At 34.3% G+C, this 26,103-nt stretch overlaps 1 protein-coding gene across 1 annotated transcript in view; it reads right to left on the bottom strand.

The window, feature by feature from the left end:
• The window catches only part of TMPRSS15 (transmembrane serine protease 15), a 146,495-nt gene that overhangs the window by 83,699 nt on the left and 36,693 nt on the right, over nucleotides 1-26,103 (bottom strand). Inside the window, exons 8-12 of the mRNA XM_060099785.1 lie at nucleotides 20,356-20,462; nucleotides 12,772-12,912; nucleotides 11,923-12,072; nucleotides 2,745-2,850; nucleotides 2,317-2,467 (exon numbers count right to left, since the gene is read on the bottom strand). Of these exons, the coding sequence (XP_059955768.1) occupies nucleotides 2,317-2,467; nucleotides 2,745-2,850; nucleotides 11,923-12,072; nucleotides 12,772-12,912; nucleotides 20,356-20,462 (655 nt within the window). The remainder of the gene's footprint in view (nucleotides 1-2,316; nucleotides 2,468-2,744; nucleotides 2,851-11,922; nucleotides 12,073-12,771; nucleotides 12,913-20,355; nucleotides 20,463-26,103) is intronic.

Genomic DNA, 26,103 nt, shown 5'->3' with positions numbered 1-26,103 from the left:
TCATAGAGGCACATAAAACAATTCCACTTTAATCTTTTCTGATTGATTCTTCTTGTGGCCCAGTATTCTCTGGAGAATCAATACTGCCATACCCAAGTAAATGTGGACAAGTTATCACAAAGTGAAATATTGCTTTTCAGTGTCCTTCAGCTGAGCCCAGCTTCCTATTATGTGCTCATACTAGTCTAAATTTTTACTAGTGTCTTCTTTCTTTGTTAGGCAACATTGTCACAGTTTCTGTCTCTAGCTCTTTCTTTCATGATATTGTCATACTCCATTGCACTCTGTCACATATACACATCATCTGGCAAGGGAGAACAATCTTATTCTAGGTTCTTTCCCCAACAATATTAAAAATCCAGGTAGCTGTCTGCCTTCTTAGAGCATACAACCTTGAAGAGAAGACACACTGATTAGATAATTTAAATGAGAGAAGAAGGAAACAAGAGAAAATATGAGTATGATATAGTTGTTCAGGGCCAGCTGGTACTGGCCATAGTTCACCCAGGAAGATGGTGTGGGATATATTGTGAGGGTGATGCTCAGAGGACACCAACCCAGACTTGGGAGAAATGTCCAGTGGTCAGATGAAACATATTAGGTCCTTAAGAATAGTGCATATTTTTAACTGGACTTTCCTGAATCCTCTTCTGTCTGGGAAAGGTAAGACATAAACTGAATACCTGATATGCTAATTACTGTTCAAGGCACATTGTATACATTATCTCATTTACTTTTCCCAACACTAATGTACAGTAATCTATTCACTCATTTGTTCATTCATTCCACCTACTTCACGATAGACACTGTTTCAAATAATTGTCCTCTCCCTTTCATGTACGCACAAGCAGAACGTCAAAGATACTAAAGTAACTTGTTCAAGATTTCACAACAAAGTGGCAAAGCCAAGGTGCAAATATCTGTAGAATTCGGTGCTCTCACACTGCCTGATGAGCTAACTTTGAAAAAGTGAATACAGTTTTATTACTTTTAAGAAACGCTTGGTGAGTTCAGCCAGATTTGGTCACTACAATACTTAGCTCCCTGATTCTGCCATCTCTTTGTTCCTTCATGTTCCATTTTCCTTTACCCTTCCTTGAATTATCAGAAAACAAAGGTGGAGAAGAAAACGTCACAGAAGTATAGAATCAGAAGAAAGAGGATAAGGAAAAAGGAAAGGAAGAAAGAAAAAGAAAGATGGGAGGAATACAGATGAGGGTCATTGATTATCGCCTGCCTTTTATCAAGTCACAGGAAAGCACTGAAGCTTCCTTCACTGATGATGGTGTCTGTCCAAATATACATCTTCTGAAAGTTATATTCTCTTGTCTGAAATTACCCGATTAAAACATTGTTAATTTGGTCAAACAATTAGCCTGTATTAGCCTACATTTTTAAATTAATTAATTAATTAATTTTGGGCTGCATTGGGTCTTCATTCCTGCACACAGACTTTCTCTAGTTATGGCGAGCGGGGGCTACTCTTCCTTGTGATGCATGGGCTTTTCATTGCGGTGGCTTCTCTTGTTGCAGAACACAGGCTCTAGGCGTGTGGGCTTCAGTAGTTGTGGCTTGCAGGCTCTAGAGTGCAGGCTCCATAGTTGTAGTGCATGGACTTAATTGCTCCTGGGCATGTGGGATCTTCCCAGATCAGGGTTTGAACCCATGTCCCCTGCTTTGGCAGGCAGATTCTGAACCACTACACCACCAGGGAAGCCCCTATCCTACATTTTACTTGCAAACACCCTTAGGAAAAGAACACGAGAAGCTGTTATATGAAAAATTAATTCACGCTAATGTAAAATAAATGATCAGAGACTTCCCAATGAGAAGGTTCATAGGATTTGTTTCTAAAGGAAAGATATGCGATTAAGTCAGAGTGGGGCAGGGTGGATGGATTCTGGTGGGTGTGGATGTTCTAACAGGAAAAGATGATTCCCTAGAAAAGTGCAGGGCTAATCTAGGTGGTGTATGTGAAAAGTTGCAAGACCTAGTTAGGCAGTGGACATAGGAAAACACGGTTGGCTTGTGCTAGAAAGTTGCTGAAGAAAGCTGAAATATCCTTCAAGGTTTCTATGACTTTTATGGCTCATTATAAGTAGTACTTTCATGTAGTAAATTGTTCCTCAGTTAATGGTTTTTAATAAGTCAATGAATAATTGAAAATAGAGGCACTCAAAGATAATAAAGGAGGAAGATTAGGAGAGTAAGGTGACTTGGCTATACCCAGAAAGTAAATTAATTTTTTCACCATAAACTGTAATTGTACCACCATTTTTATAATACAAATACATGATTATAAAGCATCTTGCCAACCTTAAATTCCATTGTTTCATTTAATGTTACTTGTCCATAGTTCCAATTTTCTCCATAATTTCCTTCCTTTTGGAAAATTGTCTTCTCCGTGTTTTGATCACTGCTGATATTAATGCTTAGGCTATAGACATTTTCACCATACATATAATACCTAGATTGGAAGCAAGCAAAAATGAATGGATTCCTACAACATTAGAATATATATATATTAGGGTTCTTCTAATCCCTTCTAAACTCAAATACCCCCTTTTATCTTGGGTGAGGGAGTTGCTAGAGAAAAGGAAGGAGTTTCTCAGTATTCTGCTACTATATCAGCTGGAAAAGTAATGACTAATACACTAAAACTTGGGACAACACCTTAGTAAAATTTGAGCCTGGCAACGTTACTCATTAAATAAGATGTTACTTAACATGTGTCTATAACATACCAGAAACTAAGGCAGACTGGTTCCAAAGTGGGGTCTAAAAGGAGACTTAAAAGTCCTACTCTTTCTCGTCTCCCTCCTGGTCCAGTCGGGGTGGAAATGTAAAATCCTGTAAAAACAACAAAAATTGTTTACTTCACTTAACTATTAGCATTTTCGTTGTGTGAACTATATCATTCATAAGCAGGAAAGCACAACTTTAAGATGAAAATATAAGGAAATGTATTTAGGTACAGTGGAAAGGACAATGGACTGGAAGCCAGAAGACAGCTTCCATAACCAATTGTTATTTAAGAAAATCACTTCTCAACTCTGGACTTCCCAATAGCCTTGAATTGGAAGGATATATCAAAGTCTGAGTTACTATGAGTCCACATGACTGTTTCATCATATTATTATGTCCAAATACCACTTTAATTCCAATTTATTAGATGTTTTGATTAATTCACTCCTTTAGAGACAATCAGTCCATTAAGATATTAAGTTATGCTGGTGGACTAATGCATGATATAGGCAAGTAGTTAAATAAAAAATCGAAGGCAAAGTTAAGTGTTTCAAACATGGTCAGTTTTTTATTCCATTGCCTATACTGTGTTTCTCTAAATAAGAAGTGACCTGATTTTACAACGGTCTTATCTTCCATATTCCTTTGAATGATAACTAGTCAGATCACAGAGGAGCAGGAAACATGCTAATCCACATAAAATCTTTCTAAATAGCTCAAGCCACTGCATAAAAAGTGCTTTCTGGTCTGTAATTCATTCTTGCAGCCAATGATTCGAGTCATCTGAAGGGTGGGAAAAGTTTTGGGGATGAGACCTCTTGAACGTTTTCTTAGGCAGATTTAATTTTTTTTATTTTTAGTCTGCAGCTCATGTATTATGACAGAAAGGAGGAATCATGAAACCAAATATGATGTAAAGCAAATGAAATATTGGATAAATTTAATTTTATTGGAATGTAATTTTTTATGAAATGCTGAAATTTAGTGATTATTTGAAAGCAATCATCTCTTGTGCTTTCAAACAGAAGTGTTTTTTTTTTTAGGACATTTTCATAATTCCAAAAAGAAACCCATGCCCAATTGCAAGCACTCCCCATTCCTGTCACCCTTCTTCCAGCCTCTTGCAGCCACTAATCTACTTTAAACCTGTAGACTTGCCTATTCTGAATAGTTCGTGTAAATGAAACCATGCAACATATGGTCTTTTGTGAATGACTTCTTTTATTTAGTTAGTGTTTTCAAGCTTCCTCCAGGTTGTAATGTACTAGTGCTTCATTACCTTTTATGGCAGGATAATATTCCATTGTTGGCATATATCACATTTTAAAGTTTATCCATTCACCAGGTGGAAGACATTTAAGTTGTTTCTGCTTTTTTGGATATTTTGAGTAATGCTGTTATCAACTTGTTTTTATGAGGATGCTCATTTTCATTTCTCTTGAGTATGTACCGGGGAGTAGAATTACAGGGTCATGTATTTAACTGTATTAATCATGTTAAACTCTATGTTTAACCTTTCAAGGAACTACAAGACTGTTTTCCAGAGTGACCACACCATTTTACATTCCCACCAGCAATATATGAATATGAGCTAACCCTTGTTATTGTCTGTTTTTTTGATTATAGCTATGTTAGTAGATGTGAAAAGTAATGAATTGTAGTTTTGATTTGTATGTACCTAATGAATAATTTAATGATGTTTAATTTAATGATGTTCAGAATCCTTTTATGTCATTGGCTATTCATATACCTTCTTTGGAGAAGAAGATATATATATCTTCTTCTCCAAATATATTTGGAGATAAATTATATATATTTATAAATTATATATATCTTCTTTGGCCATTATTTGTCTCTATTATTCAGTTTTGAGAATTCTTTCTATATTCTGGATAAAATTCCCTCACCAGGGAATATGATTTTCAAATATTTGATCAAAACATAAAATTTTCAAATAGTTTATCCCATTCTGTGGGTTATTTTAAAATTTTTCTGATGGTATCCTTTGAACCCAAACCTTTTATATAGAACTTTTTATAGTCAATGCTATGTATAAAATTCAGACCCGTTTATTTGTATCATGCAGAGTAAGGACAAGACACAAAGAAAAATGCTAGTAGAACTGCCAATAGATATATCAATGCATATTTAGATCAATGAGGCAAAAATTATTTAGAATGAGTATTTAATCAAGGTGAAATCATCATCAAATATCTTACTAAATGTAATATATGCACATCATTGGATTTAGATTACAAAAGGTAAAATAGAAATGAATGTGTATTTAATATTTTATAGTATTAACATACTACTTATACTTTGTATAGTGCTGTGATATTTCATGAGTACTTATTTTAGCCATGCTGTTAGTGTTCAATTATTCAGCCCAATAAAAAGTAGTATAGCTACAGAAGACATATTCCAGAATCGACTCTCTAAATGCCCAACTCCAAGTCCTTTTTGAGTTGCTTAGAGTATAGTTCTAGAGGAAATAATTAAAATGCCACTGACTGTCATGAATAAGTACTGAAATGGCTACCCTATTCAGAAATATTTCTAGTTAGCAGCAATTATATAACTTAAACACACATCATGCTCCTATTTATGTTTGGCCATGTTCACAATCAATTAGTTATAATTAGAAATATTTTGAATTTATTGTTTACCCAGTAAACAGTAATAAACTTGGGGGTTTCAGTCCAATTAAGGTATCATGATGTTATGAGTTTTGTATTACGGTTTAGATAAAAAATTAATTATGTGGACTGTAATACCTTATGAATTTTGCATAAATAAATTTAAAAAACACAATACACTAAATATCAGATAGAATTGTGCATTTTGGAATAAAGTAAAATGATATACTAAATTATTATTCCTATGAAATGAGCTAAATTCTTTAGTCAGCAGATTAGAAGAGGAAGGAAATTCTTCATAAAATTATGAATTTCAAAAGTATAGAATTATAGTTGACATAAAAATTTACTTAGTCCAGGTACTCACTGTCCTTAAATTTCATCCACAACATTTTGCCTATGGGGGTCACTTGACCTTTGTTTAACATATATCAGATGCAGCAGGAATCATTGCATTTCAAGGCAGCCCATTCCATTTCAAAATGATTAGAAAATTCATTTCTTTTTTAAGAATAAGTTATTGTGCACCTATCATTTCTAATTTTGCCTCCTGGGCTCATTAGGATAAGATGAATTTATGGTAGCTCTACAAATATGTAAAGGCCACTATTATGACTCTCTTGGTCTTCTCAAGATTATCAGTCCTTTTTCCCTTCAATGATTTTAATGTGGCGCAATTTCAATTTGCTTCTTCATCTGATAAGTTCTCAATAGTTGTACATCCAGTTGGTTCTACTCAGAACCAACTCAGAGTATGGAAACTAGAAGTCCACACAATATTTCTGCTGGAGTATTTCACCAGGTGGAGGAGTAGGAACATCATAAAACTTGGGACTAAGACTTAAGTCATTGCATAATAGTCACGATCTATTTCCAAGTGTGTCTCGTAGTACTCTGACTCCCCGTGAGAATTCTTCATCACTTACATCATTGTTTAATAATACTTCCTTCTGTACAATCTAATCTGTCCCTATTCAACATCTTTCACCATCGCTTTGTTTCCTACTAAAATAAAAAATTCACTGTGATGTTTGAGGCCTCTGTGTTATGACTTCACTATCCTTTTCTAGCCATAGTTCTTAAAATTCATGTATTAATATTGACATGCAGCACTTCTACAAAATTAGATTATTTAATTTTTCCATCACTGAGAAATTTTATAACTTTTGGGGTCTTTTTTTCTGTTTTCCTGTCCTTTTAATTCTCCTTACAATTGTACCTGTCAATATCCTACAAATTTTTTGAGGTCATTTAAATCAAATTAACATCTCCTTCAGAAAACCCTTCTTGGTCTTTCCAACTAGATAAAACCCCTCCTTTGGAATTCTCAGTTGCATTTCTACTTCCCTGATGTCACATAATGTATTCCTTGTGTATTGTATTTATGGTCACATGTGACTTTTAAAACTTGCTAGAAATTTGGAAAAAAGAAAGACAAGGTACATTTTTGAGTTCTCTATACGGATTAGCTGAATACTGTTTAATATATTCTTGTTACACTCATTCAACTGGCTTTTTTAATTTTTAAATTTATTAAAGTACTGCACAAAATAAATGATTAAATAGATATTTTCCATAACCATATGGGGAATTATATGGTTAAATGATAATTTCTTTTAAAATCCATCAGCTTTCTTGAAATATCTTTGAGAGCTCTTGGAATTAATCGCAGAGTCAGCTTCAAACCCAGAATATTTTGTAATTTAAGCATTCAGTGAGCCTTCGCTGTGAGCCATATGGTTTCTCTTACAACTTCTACCTATCCCTTTTTCTGCTTATTTCTCTATGAACTGAACTTAACCTCTGCCTCCAACAGTCCAAATAAAAAGAAGTGCTGGACATGTGCTGATGCTGATGTAGAGACAGCAGAAACTGCAGAGATGGCAGAACCTTCTGGAAACTTGGAGGTCCCTCTCAAGAAGAAAACAAGCTTATATAAATCACTTTGTGAGTTTGTGGGTGCATATAAAGTTAATTGCAACTGGTAGATAAATATTGAAATGTTTAGATTGTAGAATGGTGCAAATTCAGTCAAATTCTATCAATATTAGAGTAATATTATTTTCTGAAATTCAACATCACAGGAAAGGTAAGGAAATAAGGACAATTTTACTTTGAAACACTAAAATTCTACTTATTTTAGAATAAGTTTATAAGCTAAATAAAATGCAGATATCCAAAAGACTTAATATACTTTTGAAAACTGAACAGTAGTATTTAGAAAAATATCACAGCTAATTTGTTTCTGTTGAATACATCTGTGGTATGAAAAGAAAGTAGTTTTAATACCTAACATTTATAAAACATTTTTTCATATGCCAGTTATTTTCCTAAGTTTTTTTCTAACATACTAATTTAATGTTCATAACATGCCTCCAAAGTCAGGTTCTATTATCATCGACCCACTTTCCAGATGAAGGAACTGAGATAGTAGATAGATAACTTGTCTAAATGGCAGAGCTCAAATTTAAACCTAGCTATGATTTCAGGGTCTCTATTTTAATGATCTTTACTACTACACTATGATAGCCCCCAGATGTGAGAACAATTATGATTTCACTGAGAAAGGCCAACAAAAAATGCTTTCTTTGGCTCCACTAGCTCTTTTGTGACTCCTCCATTTCTTAAGTTTTCACATGTTACTAACCTCATTTTCCCTGAACGTTCTGAAAAAAACGGACCACTGCTGAGCACACTAAGATGCTGCCCTGCATCAGGGTCACCATCTCCACCAATTCCCTTTGTTTCTGAGAAGTACAGAGAAACTGAGCATTGACAAAACAGAGATTCAGGAGCCGGTGCTCCACTAGGAGAAACTTCTTCAGAAGGACTCAGAAATTTAAGGGACTTAGATGTTCTTCCCTAAAGCAATGTTAATTCAAAGTTTATCTGTTTCATATAGACTTTCCTGTCATTTAAAGTGAAGGTAAAAAACCAAAAAATCCTGCATGGGTAAGAGGAACAGCGGGAGAGATTTAATTCCCTTCCATCTCAGAGGCAGAATGTTCTGACACATAAAAAAGCAGGCTGGAAGAAAAATGCCCCTTGCGGGGAAATGACTGGTAGGTTATGAAATCACTGGTTTGAGAGTTGGAAAGGACCTATTAAGGCCTCTCATCCGTTCTCATTACACTGCTGCCTCTGGTGGGTTCTGAACTGCTCTAACTCATCTCATTTTAAATAACTCCTGCTACACGACTTTCTCCTGAGACTCCATTTCCAACCCAACTATTTAAAACCTCCACCTGACATTCAACCTCTTTCACTTTGGTCAGTTTCATTTTATTTCTTTCGTTATTTAATCTGTTGGCAAGCTGAAACCATTTTTCTCCTGTAACGTACTTATAGTCTTCAAATATCAGTGGAATTATTTTTATCTCTTATTATGATGACATAAAAGGAGAAAATGATAATTTGAACATCAAAGATTTCAGCTATGTAAAAGCTATCTGCCATAGTCAGTAGATATAAATGCTTTCTGCACTTTCCTCTAACTATCCTTGTCCAAGTGTGGTAGAGACATTTTTTTTATTACAGTTAAGAAAAAAAATTGGTCAAATTATTTGACTGTTTTAGGTCAGGATTCTTTAGAGGGTTGGGTGATTATCACTTGGGGTTAGTCTTCAGGTGTGGAGAATACTAATTTATCCATAGAGGATCAGGTTCTGGAAATCACTTATTCAAAAGAGATAAATTATGTATGAGATGATGCATGTCATAATTTTCAGTATTAAGCATGCAGGTCTAATGAGATTGGCCATCTATGCAGTGCACCTTTTTTTGTCTATAGGTCCACAATAGTAACTAGTTTAGCAGGATCCTGTTAACTTTACTTTCAGATTATATCCAGAATCTGACCTCTTCTCAGAGTTATATATATATATATATATCTGAGAGTTCCATGGCCTCTTTTCTGGATTAGGTGGTAGCCTTTCACTGGTCTCTCTGACAACACCTTGCCCTGCCATAAAATATTCTACCAGTCAGTGTGAACTCTCTCATTCCTACACTTAAACTTCAATAGCTCCTAATTTCATTGGGGAAAAAGCCAAAACCATGGAAGACCTGTTATTATCTAGGTGCTACTGTCCCTATTGATTCCATTTCAGCCATCCTGGTTTCCTGGCCTTTCTTCAAGCAGGTCAGGCATGCTCCCTTTAGAGCCTTTACTCTGCTTGTTTCCTCTGTCTGAAATAATCTATATGGCTAATTCCTTCCATTTCTTGGAAGTTTTGATTCAAATGTCACTTATTGTTTCAATGAGACCTGAACTGATGACTCTATTTTAATTTGCAAAAGCACCTTAACACCTGCCCTCCTCACTGAACTTACTAAGCTCTGTATTTTCCCAGAGTACTCATTCACATTAAACAGACCCCCAAAATGTAATGACTTGTCATGCATATTGCTTTTTTTCTGTTTTTCTTTGCTAAGATATGTGTTCCACGAGAGGAGAAAATCTCTTTTATATTCACAGATACATTCTGAGGCCTTGAAAAAGGCCTGCATTCAAAAAATACTTCTTAAATAAAGGAGTGAATAAACACATTGAGAAGAACTTTCAATGATTTCGTAGGGAAATAGCTTAAAATTAGTCACATTTTATTAAGAAATACTTTCAATTTGCAGTAGTATGATGAACTGTATTTTATTATTCTGGGGATGTATTTTCTAAGGAATCAGGATTACTCAGATACATTTCTACCATGAAAAAAATAACTTTTTAATGTACTCTTACTAGATGTCATTCACAATTGACATTAACTCAAGTCATTTACTTTTCAGGTTATAAAAACAAGGATATTGATCTTTGTAATATAAGGGGCTATTAATAATAAATTACAATGCACATGTGCTCAGGCTATTACTATGTTATAAGCAATTTCATGTAGTCAATCACTTATTTAGAAATGACTTACTGAGTAAAAGTTGTAGACATTCATTCATGTATTTAAAAATAATTTTACATGTTAGTTAGATTCAGGCACTGAGAATACGCTAGCAATTCAAAGATGAAAAAGACAACGTTCTTGTTTCTGAAGAGGACACTGTGTTGGAAAGAAACAAATAAGTAAGCAGATATAAGGCCATGTGATAGGAAAAACAAAAGAGGTGCTTTAGTGTTTAACGGAAAGGAAGATTTTAACTTGGAGGTTCCAGAAGACTTTGTAGAAATGGTGATGTGATCTGTGTCCTCAATGCCTAGACCCATACCTGGTTAGAGAGTGGTTTTAATATGTGTTCTTTGAATTGAATTGAATTCTCATTTGTAAAAAGAGATACTAAAGGATAGATTTTGTCTAAGAAAATTATCTACATGGATGAATTTCTATTCTGTCCTTTTCCTTACTTTGTAAGATCCATATTACTTCTAGATTTGTAATTAGATTGTATTTAGTATTATGAATACATGCTTCCAAGGTTTACATGGTTGGTCTTCTCACTATGAGTTCCTTATCTCCTGATAATTCCCAATAATTTCTGGTCTTCTCAAATTTTATTGCCTCAATATTAATGTCTCCACCTGAAATCCAGTTCTAATATCCCACTCATGTGAAAAATATACCTACAAAACACCACTTTTCCCTTGGGACCATGCTTTAGAATCAGCTCTTCCATAGTTTTTCTGCTATGGATTGAATGGTTGTCCCCCCCCACCCCCACTGAAATCATAAACCCCAATGTGATGATATTGGAGATAGGTCCTTTGGGATGTAATTAGGTCATGAATGTGGAGCCCTTATGATAGTGTCAATATAAGTGATCTTATAAGAAGAGACAGGAGAGAGCTCTCTCTTATGTTCTCTCTCTCTGTTATGTGAGGGTACAGTAAGGAGGCTGGTGTCCGTGAACCAAAGGAGGACTCTCATCGGAATCATACCATACTCTCACCCTGACCTCAGACTTCCAGTCTCCAGAACTGTGAAAAATAAATATTGATTGTTTAGGATAACCAGTCTGTGGTATTTAGTTATGGCAGCCCTGACGGACTAAGAAAGCTTATCAGAAGAAGTAAACCTGCCTTTTTATCTGTATTTCAAAATGGTATGATCTTGACCTATTAAAAATTCTAAAGAATTCTTAAAAAACTAATAGAGTTAATAAACAGTTTCAGCAAGGCTGCAGGGTACAAGATCAACATACAAAATCAATTGTATTTCTATACACTAGCAATGAACAATCAGAAAATGGAAATTAAGGCAGAGTAGACCAAAGTTCAGAACAGTTATTTACCTCCCACAAGTCCCCTTAGTTAATAATAAGTGGCAAATCTAGGGTGACAACCCAAGTTTCTTTGTCTCTAACAGCCTCTGTGTACTTTTCAATATTTCATGAATATATAGGGTAAAAAATATATTTCTTGAAATACTCTTACTTGCCTACTTGATTACCATTTTCATTTAAATTCATTTATTAGTCCATGATCAAAAAAAAAAAGAAAATCTGAAAAGACTGTCTTACATTTAATACTGCTCACTTTGAACTGTAGAACAGCACATGACACTTTTCTTTTAGTTTATGAATTAAATATGAATTATACCTGAATCATTGCCAAAAGTGTGGTCAAAATTTGGACCAGTAGAGGGAGGAAAGGTGCTTCCCTGAATCCTTTCCCATTCATTGTCATCATTTAGATCCTGGATCCAGAAACAAAAGCCATCTTCAAAATTACAGTTGATTTTCTCATAATCTGTAAATTTAAAAAAATAATAAAATATTTCAAATGTAGTCAACAATATGATTAATTATAATAGATTGAATTGAAAATAACATAAACTCACACAGTTTATAATTAAGTTGCATGCACAAAATCATTTTTTAAATTCATTTTAACTGTTTAATTCCATTTAGTTAAAAAAAAAACACATCATTTTGTTGCCAACTGTGTTCTTATGTTTCTTATACTCCATTAGGGCTTCAGCAAAGACAAGCATCTTGTTCTTATTGTTCTTTAATTTTTATATCTTACCTCTGTTGGCTTACCCACATAAACTTTGTCTCAAATTTTTTGCTCCCCCTATTTATTTACTAAATTTAATACTCTGGTCAAAATTAGGTTGATGTGGAACATTCTCAGAATTAGTTTTATGCTAATTTTTAAAACTTTGAATACTTGCAGTATATAAAAGTTTAATTTTCCTATTGATTTATAATTTTTTTCAAATTGATTATTTGATTGTTTTCAAGAATGTGAGCTATTTTCTAATTTCTCATTTCTTTGCAAGTATCAAATGGAGAAAAGTATACTTAAGAGATACTCATTAAAGAACTTGCATAATGAAACAGATAATGACCCTGTTCTAAAATATTAGGTCCTGCTACTTTTAAAATTCCATTACAGTATTAAAGCACCTGAAGATTCAAAGGCTAAGGAATAAACAGTACTTACTATTAAGCACTTTGCTGTTAAATGCAGTGTATGTCGCATTAAAGCCAATATAATCATTTTCAGCAGATTGTATAAGAAAAGTGGCAGTAACTTGATTGGAAAAAATCCTAATTGTGCCAGGATTATTTGACCAGAGAGAAGCTACAAAAGAAAATGAATGACTGTTATATGTACATATATATCTATTCACTTATCTATTGATTTGTCCATCCATCATCTATCCATTCATCAATCAATCTATTGATCTATCAATCTTTTTATCTGATCCTACTGTTAACTAAAAGCATTAGTCCTATAATTAATTTATTTAAAATAAATATCTCTTGTCCTATAATAATAATGTTTCAAATTATTACATATATGTGGTTTGATAAATTATATTTTCATTTTTAATTGTTAGTTACATACACTGTAAACACATATAAAAAAAGATCCATTCTTTTATGGAAAAAATTCCTCTAAGAAACATACAAGTTAAACAGTTATAAAACAAAACATGAGTTTGATTCTATCAGGTATTTCCCATGCCACACTAACAGAGGCTAAACTCGATCACAATAGTAGAAATAAGGGTATTTCTTTGGCTTTCTACCCATATAGCTGTAGGACCTCAAAATAATCCTAGACAATTTAAGGATTGTTTCTACAGATATTGATCTTATCTCTTTTCCATTTTAATTCTAGCTACAAAAGATATTATCTTTCTAGATTTTTTATTTTCAAGGGTTAATATACTGCTTGAGAAATAAGAAGTACTCACATGATGCTTTACAAAAAAAGCATTGTTATATAAAATTTACTTTTATAGAAATTTATTATTTAGCACATACATTCTCAAAAGGGTGATATTGCCTCCTACATGGTAAAAATTTGTTTTCAGGGACAGAAAAATTCTTAGTTTTTAAATTTATAAAGCCCAAGATAGCCATACAGTACATAAACAAGTATAGAGAATATCTGAAATATTAAAATTTCATGGGGAGAAATTAGGGAAGTAAAGGCCTAAAAGTTTCTTAGTGGGAGTGATAATGAAAAAAAAAGGATAAGAAGCAATGGCTTAGCATTTTAGTTCGACAGTTTGAACTGGGTATCAGATTCAAGTTTATGAAAGGTATCACACTTGCAGATTGGAGACAAAGCACCACTGTTAATTATTGAGTTCTGAAGAAAGATACTTTCATAAACTATTGAAAAATTCTGTGTTTATCATGTAGAAATTAGTGAAAAAATGTGATTACATGCATGATAATTTCAGTAAAATCTAATGGAAAGAAAACCATGAATAAGCATTGATTTATATCTTACTCTTTTCCCCAATAAAGTTGTATTTCATTCTTTCAGTATTTTCTCATAAAGGACTACATTGGTTATTTAGATTCCTTCTACAAGCATATGTAACTGTGTAACCCAAATGGTTGTCATATTTAAAATCTTTGTAGTCCATAAATGTCTAGTTGCTTAAAGCATGTGAATATTCTAGAAACTTTGTTTCAAACCTATCTGCCTCTCTTTCTTTCTTTTCTATAGCAATGGAGTTTTTTTTTGGGGGGGGTGCATGGCTTCTGGTAGGATCTGAATGTGGCTACTGGTTCAATGGCACCCTTCATTGTTGTGATGTGGTGGATTCCCATGTTGTCTAATGTTATTGCACTAGTGTAGCTAGTCTGGGGTTTATGTCCTGAGATTCACTAATACGCTTCAGAGTTACACATAAATTTCTAGAAATGGTGTAGAACATTTTTATCTATTGAGGCTTTGTAAATCTTTTATCAGATTCTTAAAGTTGTGACTAGAAAGAGTCCCAGAGCCACAGATGCAGCGGAGAGAATATTAGCTTATGCATCAACAAAGGTAGTAGAAGACAGTGGTTAAAAACAGAGGCTCCAGAGTCAGCATGAGATTCATTTCTGGCTCCATGTATTATGAGACTTCTCAGTGCTTCAGTTTCCTCTGTTTTGGTATAACACCTTCCATAAACATTTGTGAGTAAATAAGTAATTTCCACATGATAGAGTGACTGGTATATAGTAAGTGCTCAGTGAATGCTAGCTATTATTCCTTGACCTTCTCAACTGGATTGTAAGCCCTGAAAACGCAGAGACTATACTTAACGCTTTCTGAGCCTCTGCCATTGTGTCAGAGCATGGGAAACTTTTAATCAATTTTTGCATGCATGAATTAAGATGTGAGTAAATATATCAATAGAGTTTGCCTACATAAAAGAGTCAGGGCAGGAGTTGAAAGAAAAAAAAACAATTTCCTAATAATTTCTAAAGCCTGGATTTTTCTCTACCTGACACAAGAAACTTTTAGGCAATAATTCCTTAAGAAAATCCAGTGCCTTTTACTGAAAAACAATATTGCTACGGATATTAAAGTTGCCAAGCAGCCACACTTGTGTGAATTAACTCATTTGTCTTCTAACAATAAAGGCTCTGGTGAATAAGTTTTGCAAAAGAGGAAAGTTGGGAAGCATAAATAAAATTCAGAGGAATTTGGGATGAGGACAATGGGCAAGGATAACAGACTTTCTACAGAGTATAATTCAACAGATCTAGCTCAAAACTATTTATTTTATCCTATTCATAAGAGAAGAAATTCTACAATTAGATTAGCTTCTTTGTGAGGTATAAAGGATTTCTAAAATAGACAACACATTGTATTGAGTGCTCACTATTAATTTGGTATGGTGCTAAATGCTGGAGAAGAAATAACCAAGTTCCCCTCTTAGTCTGTTAGAAAAGTTCAGGTTAATGAATTATAAAAAAAATACTTTGGAATTGATAGATATGAGAAAAATGCCATGGGAATACTGAGGAAATAGTTCTTAATTTTTCCAGGCACTATCACTGAGGAATCTTCAAGAGCCTCTGGGAAGTCTAACACCTTAAGCCAGTGCTTGTTAAACTTTTCCATATAACATACCCCTATCAACAGAAGTGAATGAGTGGGTACTTCTAACACTACATGAAAGTGTTCTAATAAAAGCACACATTTTAATAAAAGTGCTTTACTGTGAAAAATGTTTGTATATATTATTTAATTCTGTGTCCACAATACAATTATTTTTGTTGTAGGATAAGTTGACAATTCAGGAAGATCCACTATGTTTATTACATAACTTCATCTATATCTATGCCCACTTTTGTGTGATTCAGTTTTAAAAACATGTCCTTAAACTGCTAAGCTCCAATATTGGGGATATGCTATTAACAGTCCTTTGGGAACAGAAGAACAGCTAAGCATTTTGGATATAAAGAATGGTGTTAACAACTACACACACAGAAATGAATTTTCCTGGCTTGTCAACTTGTAATTGGTTTCAGCATGCTCATACAGGCTGTTTTTGTTGTCTTTCTTTGAGGATACATAAATATATCTATGTATTTTTTGAATAAAGCATTAATGGAGCCACTTCCATACCCAGTACTGTTAATTATTACCACCAATGAATTGAATATTTTACCATCATCACTCAGTTTAAAGAAAACATTTTTGACTACTATTCTGTTAATCTATTCTGATTTACCCTGATTTCCACACTTATTTGGAAAAGACTCTATTGCATTCTATATCATCTATCTGTATGAAATGCTCACCTTCCTCTGAAATTTTTTACCAGTCAGAGAACTTTTACATCATGACTGTATATAAAAATGACTGAAAAATGCCTTTAAAATTTGTTCATACTAACTTACCCCAATCAAGTATATAAAAGCTATTTTATGGTACTGGATACTTTTATTTTCTTATAATTCCTTTACATAATCTTATTTTCCTTGATTTAATTAAAATATCTATATATTTTCCACATGATAAAGATAATTATCTTTATTCTGAAATATAATTTAATAAAAGTAATTGTGTACACATCTCTCACAATAAGAAACGATAAAATATTTAGAAAAAAAGATAGGATTTTGAATCAAGAAAGTATCAACATTGTTACAAAACAAAATAACTTTAGAGTTATAAGAAATGCTATTGATCTCCATTAATTAACTACTATGATACCATGATATATAAACTTGCTGGTTTAAATTTAAATCAACAAATACTAAATTTTTATAATATATCAGGCATGGGTTAGATGCTGGAGGTAAGACATTTTTACATATCTTTAAAAAAGGTATTATTTTTAAATTTAAAATGTAATTTTAACAGCTAATGCCATTTCTCATATTTTTCAAGTTAAATTAAAATATTTAATTTAAAAAACTTTGAAATACATTTATATTTCAAAAAGACCTTAAAAATTAAACAACTACCTATTTGTTATAATTTAAATTCATTTTCTTAGGGCTTCCCTGGTGGTGCAGTGGTTGGGAGTCCGCCTGCCGATGCAGGGGACACAGGTTCGTGCCCCGGTCCGGGAAGATCCCACGTGCCGTGGAGCGGCTGGGCCCGTGAGCCATGGCCGCTGAGCCTGCGCGCCCGGAGCCTGTGCTCCGCAACGGGAGAGGCCACAACAGTGAGAGGCCCGCATACCGCAAAAAAAAAAAAAAAAAAAAAAAGCTGGAAATGATTAAATTCATTTTATCAGATGCTTTTCTATTTGTATATTTCGTTTATTGCATTTTTTTTTTTTTTTTTTTTTTTTTTTTTTTTTTTTTTTTTGCGGTATGCGGGCCTCTCACTGTTGTGGCCTCCCCCGTTGCGGAGCACAGGCTCCAGACGCGCAGGCTCCGGACGCGCAGGCTCAGCGGCCATGGCTCACGGGCCCAGCCGCTCCGTGGCATATGGGATCCTCCCAGACCGGGGCACGAACCCGTATCCCCTGCATCGGCAGGCGGACTCTCAACCACTTGCGCCACCAGGGAAGCCCCCGTTTATTGCATTTTTATGATAATTATGTATGCATTATTGACATCACTATATATAATGATTCTAAGATTTAGTGATGTATTTCTGATGATCTAAGCATGTGAAAATAAGTTAAAATAGCATTCAGGCAAATGGTATCTGAAGAGAAGGGAACATGAGGGTAATTTACACCTATCATTTTTGGGCAGTTAACCTCTATGAATTTAGTTTTTATCTGTAAAATAAAGATTGTAATAGCACCTGTGTAATATGGTTTAGGGGAGAATTTTTTTTTTTTTGAGTTAAAGTGCTGAGAACACTACTTTGCATATTGCAAGTGATCAAAGTATGCTAAAATTTATTATTAATATCACATTAGCCCTTGGAGAAATTTATATGAACTGGCTTATTTGTCCACCTTTGTAAATATTTATGTTGACATAATTTTAAGGAACTAGATTTATCAACTACAGAAATAAGTAGATTATGAAATGGCTGGTCCATTTATTTAAGCCAAATGTAACTTACCATGAGTTCATCTGTTTTATGTATACTCGTGATTATACTTGTACTTGGGGCTTTTAAAGCACAATGAATAAATGCATTGTGTTTGAAGTCGGAGGGTCTGGGTCTGGTTTCTATCTCCAACACTAACTAGCTTTGTGGACTTGTGGTCATTTAACTTCTTAGATCTCATTTTCTTCTCCTGTAATGCATACTTTGTAGATTTGTTGAAAATATTAAATAAGGATATCCACATAGAGCACTCAGTATGATGTGTGTCATATTAAAAACACCCAATAAAAAGGACTTATTATCATATGCTTAAATATTTCTCAAATCAATGAGTCAATCAAAACATTTATTCTGTAGGATCTATTTTTCATTATTCACAAGTGCAATTTAAAATCCAAAATTATTAAAATAAATGCAGCTTTATATACATGTTAATAAGAGATGTCACTTGTAACCTTATCTTAACTCTGCTAAGATGACTATTGACTATTCCTCAAAAGTGTGAGGAAAACTAGTTATTCCCTGGACTCCGCTGCCACATTCTTTTCTTCATCCTTATTTTATTTCCTCCTGGAATTTCACTCCTACTTTTGTTGGCTACCATGAATAGGTCTATTCATTTGGGGACTAGATGGAATAAAGTGGGGTGGTCACACACGTATTATTAGAGCATTCCCTGCCCTTTCTCAGCTCCCATCGGTGTCTATGTCCATAATGACAAACGGCTACAAAATAACAATACCATCCACACTTTTCATTTAGTGAGACTACATCCTGATCTACTCATTGTTTTACCAACTTTATTAGTAATAGTCCTTCAAGAGACTGAGAAGCAGAGTGCATAATAAAAGTAGAAAAAAAAAGAGATTCATTGTTGAAGAAAAAATAGCTGTTTTTAGGGTTTGTTTGAATTTTGCTGAATGGGGAGCAACACTTACAGTACAGTAGAATTCCACATGATATTTAAAACAGCAATTAGAAGAGAATCATGTGAAATAGTACATCCTTTATTACTAAGAAGTTTGATTACACAGAGCACTAAATTATTAATTTTTATAATCAGGTCCAGTTTTTCTTTTTTCTTTCAGTAACTTAAAGTACAAGCTCATATTCAGTTCAAAATCAAAAAATGGGTGTAAGACCTAAATAGACATTTCTCCAAAGAAGACATACAGATTGTCAAAGAGGCACATGAAAAGATGCTCAACATCACTAAATATTAGAGAAACGCAAATCAAAACTACAATGAAGTATCAACTCCCAGTGGTCAGAATGGCCATCATCAAAAAATCTACAAACAATAAATGCTGGAGAGGGTGTGGAGAAAAGGGAACCCTATTACACTGTTTGTGGGAATGTAAATTGATACAGCCACTGTGGAGAATAGTATGGAGGTTCCTTAAAAAACTAAAATTAGAGCTACCATATGACACAGCAATCCCACTACTGGGCATATACCCTGAGAAATACATAATTCAAAATGACACATGGACCCCAGTGTTCCTTGCAGCACTATTTGCAATAGCCAGGTCATGGAAACAACCTAGATGTGTCCATCGACAGATGAATGGATAAAGAAGATGTGGTACATATATACAGTGGAATATTACTCAGCTGTATAAAGGAACAAAATTAGGTCATTTGCAGAGATGTGGATGGACTTACAGTCTGTCATCCAGAGTGAAGTAAGTCAGAAAGAGAAAAACAAATATCATATATTAATACATATATGTGGAATCTAAAAAAATAGTACAGATGAACTTACTTCCAGGACAGGAATAGAGACACAGATGTACAGAATAGATGTGTGGACATGGAGGGGAAGGAGAGGGCAGGATGAATTGGGAGATTAGGTTTGACATAAATACACTACCATGTGTAAAATAGATAGCTAGTGGGAACCTTCAGTATAGCACAGGGAGCTCAGTTCAGTTCTCTGTGATCACCTAGATGGGTGGGATGGTGGTGGATGGGAGGGAGGTCCAAGAAGGAGGGGATATATGCATACATATAGCTGATTCACTTTGTTGTACAGCAGAAACTAACACAACATTGTAAAGCTATTACACTCCAATAAAAAAAATCCTCTTGCATCGATAAGAGAATGGGTTATTTCACAAATCATATTGCTACATATCTGGAAGAAAATAAAGCCAGATATACAACCTCAAAAAAAAAAAAAAATCAAAGGGAAAGTGCATCACTCCAAAAAGTTTTCCACATATTTTCATTTTGATAATGGACTGTGTATTTGTTTTAACTTACCTCTTAAAATCTTGCTTGAACCCACACCTTCATAAATATTTAATACATCTGTATAATATGTATTAAAATAATCAAAGTTCAGTTGAATGGAAAGTCCTTGGTTTACACTAAATTAAAAGCAAAAAATAGACTGTTACCCTCTTAACAGTTGGCACAACTCAATGTATTCTAGAATTTGAATGTACTTTTCTAATTGTGATAAAGAATATGTAACATGGGATAGACTCTCTTAACAATTTTTTAAATATATGGAACAGTATTTTTAACTATAAGCACAGTATTGTACTGAAGCTCTCTTGAACTCTTTCAAGTTGCATGACTGAAACTCTATACCCACTGAACAGTAACTCCCCATTTTTTCTCTCCCAGCCTCTGAGAACCATTGTACTTTTTGACTCCGAGTTTGAATATTTTAGATGCTTCATATAAGTGAAATCCTGCAGGAGTTGTCCTCCTATGACTGGCTTATTTCATTTAGCATAATGTCCTCAAGGTGCAACCATGTTGTTGCCTATGATAGGATTTCCTTCTTTTAATGACTGAATAATATTCCACTGTATATATACACCACATTTTCTTTATCTATTCATCTGTCAATGAACATTTAGTTTGTTTCCACCTCTTAGATATTGTGAATAATGCTGCAACGAACATAGGAGTGTGTATCTTTTAGAGATCTTGACTTCAATTCTTTGGGATAAATACCAAGAAATTGGATTGCTAGATCATATGGTAGTTCTATTTCTTATGCCTTTAGGGAGCCTTCATACTGTTTTCTGTACTGACTACACCATTTTGCATTCCAAACAACAGCACACAAGGGTTCCAATTTCCCCACATCCTCACCAACATTTATAATGTTCTGTTTTTTTGGTAATGGCAATTATGATTTTGATTTGCATTTCCCTGATGATTACTGTGTTGAGCAATGCCCTTTAGCCATTTGTATGCCTTTTTTTTTTTTTGAGCAATATCTATTTGAGTCTTTTGCCCACTCTTTATTCGGTTTATTTTGCTATTGAGTTTTGTAGGAGCTCCTTATATATTTTGGATATTAACCCCTTATTAGATATATGGTTTGCAAATATTTGCTTCCATTCTTTAGGTTGCCTTTTCATTCTGTTGTTTTCTGTTGTTTCCTTTGCTGTATAGAAAGTTTTCAATGAGATATACTGCCACTTGTTGATTTTTGCTTCTGTTGCCTGTGCTTTTGTTTTCAAATCCAGGAAATCATTGTGAAGACCAATGTTATGAAGCTTTCCTTTTGTGTTTTCTTCTAGGGGTTTTATGATTTCAGGTCTTATGTTTAAGTCTTTAATTCATTTTGAGTTTATTTCTTGTGTATGATGTAACGTAAAGGTCCAATTTTGTTCTGCATCTGAATATCTAGTTTTACCAACACCATTTGTTGAAGAGACTATATTGTTTCCCCGTTGTGTAGTTCTGACATCCTTGTCAAAGATAATTTGACCATATATGTGTGGGCTTATTTGTGACCTTTCTATTCTGTTTCATTGGTCTGTATGTCTATTTTTATGCTGGTACTATACTGGTACTGATTGCTGTAGCTTTGTAATATATTTTGAAATCAGGAAGCATGAGGCTTTGTTCTCTTTCTCAAGATTGTTTTGGCTATTTGGGGTCCTTTGTTATTCCATATGAATTTTAGGATTGTTTTTTCTTTTAAAATCATTGGGATTTTGATAGATTGTGATGAATCTATAGATCATTTTCAGTAGTATGGACATTATTATATTACATTATTATATTTTAACAATATTAAGTCTTCAAATCCATGAACATGAGATGTCTTTCCATTTATTTGTCTTTAAATTCAGTCAGTAATGTTTTATTATTTTCACTGTGTCTTTTACCTCCTTGATTAAGTTTATTCCTAAGTACTTTATTCTTTTTACTGCTGTTGTAAATAGGACTGTTTTCTTAATTTCCTTTCTGGATGATTAGTGTATAGAAACACAAGTGATCTTTCTATGTGGATTTTGTATCCTGTAACTTTGTTGAATTATTTTATTATTTCCAACAGGTTTTTTTTGTGGAATTTATGGTTTTCTATATATAAGATATTGCCACCTGTGAACAGATAATTTTACTTCTTCCTTTCTTGTTTGGATATATTGTATTTTTTTTTCTTGCTTAATTGCTCTGGCTAGGACTTCCAGTACTAAGTTGAAAAAGAGTGGTGAGAGGGGGCATCCTTGTTTTGTTCCTGATCTTAGAGGAAAAGCGTTTACTTTTTCATCATTGAGTATGATATTTACTCTGGACTTTTCTTGTATGACCTTTATTAGATTTAGGTAATTTCCTTCTATCCCTATTTTGATGAGTGTCTTTTATGATGAAAGAGTGTTGAATTTTGTCAAAAACTTTTTCTGAATCTGTTGAGAAGATTCTGTTGTTTTTAGCCTTCATTCCATTAATGTGATGTATCAAATTGATTGATTTTTATATATTGAAACATCCTTGCATCCCAGAGATGAATCTCACTTGGTGATGGTGTATAATCCTTTTAATTTTCCATCGAATTTGGTTTGCTAGTATTTTGCTTAAGGATTTGGGCATTTATATTATCAGGGGTATATTATCAGGACTGTAGTTTTCTTTTCTTGTGGTGACTTTGTCTGGCTTTGGTATCAAAGTGAGTGTTCCTTCTTTTCCAATTTTTGGAAGAGTCTGAAAAAGATTAGTATTAACTCATCTTTAAATATTTGGTAGAATTCACCAGTAAAACCAGTGAGTCATGGTTTTTTTGTTGGGAGGTCTTTGGTTACTGATTCAATCTTCTTACTAGTAAATGATCTGTTCAGATTTTGTATTTCTTTATGATTCAGTCTTAGTAGATTGTAAGTTTCTAGGGATTTATCCTTTTCTTCTAGGTTATTCCACTTAGCACTTCTTTTTCTCTATCCCATAAGATTTGGTATGTTGCTGTTGTGTTTTTTTTTTTTTCATTTGCTTCAAGATATTTTTTAATTTCCTTTTTGATTTAGTATGAGATTCATTGACTGTTCAAGAGCAATTAGAACCTTGCAAGTTTCTTTTTCAGTGGTGTCTAATTTTTTGCTCTCTCTGGTGTCTGTATGTGGCGCTGCACATTCTCTGATCCTACCACAACAAGTCACCCAACTATACCTTGTTCTCTGCAGCCACAGACCATGCAAATTGTGCTGGCTCACCAGCTCCTCATTCATGCAAGACATATACCCGTTGCTGGGGAAGCTCTTAAAACAGAATGTTGGAAGCATGCTGCACTTTTTTATTTCCATCCTTAGGGAGAAGCCTTGAATTGTGCACTTTCTCCCAATTGTATCAAGCCCTGCTGGCCATAGCAAGCTTTATCCAATTCTCTTTGTCCTCAGTATCTCTCAGGCATCCAAACAATACCAGTTCCATCACTTATCCACATGAGGTGAGACAGAAACTAGTCCCTTAAGCAGCTCTTGGAAAAGCTGGGACACTGGATGCATGTTTCATCCTTCTTTTTCCTTCCAAGGAAGAAGTAGTGAGTCAAGATTTGTGCTGAGCTGTGCTGTGTTGGGGAAGGAGTTGATGGAGGATAAAATGAACTTGACCTTCATGTCCATTTCAGTGCAGCTGTCCTTGGCTTTGTGTTCACCTGAGGTATGAAACTTCTTAACTGAATTCTGGAATTCTCATAAACGACTTTTGGTTCACATTTCACTGTTAAATCGACATATCTGTGGGGGAACAAAAACTGAGGCTTCTTGGCTACAGAATAATTCCCATCTCATTATGCCAGCATCTGTATGAAAATCTCCTATGGTGTGATTTAGTCACGGCAGATTAAAAGCTGAGAATACCTTCTATATACATCCTTTGTGCTAAATCTTGAATAAAATTTGGATCAGTTGCTATATATTTGATCTCCAAGCTCTCAATTTGGTTGACTAATCCAATCATTATGATGATGAAAATAATCAAATTGCCAATGGCCAATCTACCTTATGCTGAATGCTCTGTGGGGAAAAATGTTCAAATTTTAATTTTCAGTTTGGGGAAAAGGTGTCTAGGGCAATGCCTATTTATATCTCTACTGTCTCCCTGAAGTGTAGGATCAGAAATGGGAATAATTCTTTAGTGTTTTGGAGGTACAAGGTTCCCCCGAACTCTGCAAAAAGGAGGAAGATCAAACAATTAAAGCAGAGCATGGATAATGTTGAAGCTGGCTGAATATTGAAAGGGTGGATAATAGGGAGAGATCTAGTCTCCAAAGCCAAGAAGGAGACTGAGAAGATACTTGGCTTCAGAGGCTGACTGTAGAGGCTGCTGATTGAATCATGGCTCCTGCCCAGGGGCATGGCAAGTTTGGATTTTTGGTAAGTTATCAGTAGTACCTTGATCAGTTGGTAAACTGGGGACATTGATCACAAATGTAGTTAATTTTGAAAATCTAAGTTTCATGGCTGGGAAATGTCCATTTGGGGCAAGACCTGAGGTTTGGCAAACGTATTAGATTCCTGATGAGGGGCTGGAGGCAGGGCTGAGGTTTAGTCTTCAAGGAGTGAGGTTGACAACACTGCAATGGCAGCGACTAGCAGGGGAGGATTAAAAGACATGTAAGCAGTAACACAGGTTTTTGGATCTGACCAGTGTTTGCTGCCAGGAAGGTGAGGTTAGAACAATGGTGGGTTGTTTTTAAAAAATATTGACACAGGGACCTCAACCCTGGATATCAGATTCCATGGTTCTGGAATGGATTTGGGGATGTACAGTTTTAAATACTCCAGGAACAATTGTGATGTGCTCTCAGGTTTGAGGGTCACTTGAGGAAGATAGGCAGATGCAGAAGATGTCACGCTCATGGGCTACTCTCAGATGTATTTAGTAACCACAGGAGGTTGACAGGGGTGGAAGGAGATCAATGTAAGGGAGCAGGAGATACTCCCAGCCCAGACTGAGAGAAGGAGAGAAAAGCAGATGATGGCAGCTGTTTAAAAAAATTCTACCTCTGTTAATTCTCTTCAGCCATGCAGAAAGTGAGACTGCTAGTGAGAACTTTAGGAAATCCAGCATCAAAACTGAAGAAGACAGAGGAAGAAGAAATAAGCTGCCTTCAGGGCTGATTTCTCTTATTTTAATGAAAGTTTTAGTGTCTCCAGGCAAGAAAACAGTGAGGTTTTTCTGGTTGTTGTTGTTTCCTTGTTTGTTTTGTTTGTTCATTTTTTAAACAAGTGATGTTGTTTTCAAGAAATTAAGGATTCAAGAGGAGCTTCCTAGGAAACTTTGTGTTCAGAAGCTGTTTACTTTTTCAAAGTAGATAACTGAAGGTAGAGGAGAGAAATGAGTGCATACTGTTTTCTACTTTCTTCTGTTTCAGAAAAGCCAACTTATTTGCAATAAAACAAAGGCATTTATAAAGGTGAGATTAATTGGAGAATATAATATCTGATGTTTTTATAATATTAACCACAGTTACCTTCTGAATTTTTGAAGGAGTGGATAATTTCCTAAACTTAATTTTTATATTTTACATTTTTGTATCAATAGCTAAGCTTTTTAGAGCCCATTTTTACTGAGCATATAATAGAGTGCTAAGTGTTTTACATTCAATATTGCTTTTCATAATGACTTTGACCCCTGTAGTTAGAGATATTGAACTCTATAGATGTAGAGATTTTGAGTCTAAGAAATTTAGTTATTTGTCTGAGATCACATATCTTGAATCTGAAGAAACCAGATTTGAAACCCATGCAGACAGTCTCCAGTGCT

The sequence above is a fragment of the Mesoplodon densirostris genome, chromosome 5 (assembly GCF_025265405.1).
Source record: "Mesoplodon densirostris isolate mMesDen1 chromosome 5, mMesDen1 primary haplotype, whole genome shotgun sequence".
NCBI lineage: Eukaryota > Metazoa > Chordata > Mammalia > Artiodactyla > Ziphiidae > Mesoplodon > Mesoplodon densirostris.
The sequence above is the reverse complement of the archived record's forward strand: the minus strand, read 5'-3'. Positions and strand labels throughout refer to the sequence as shown.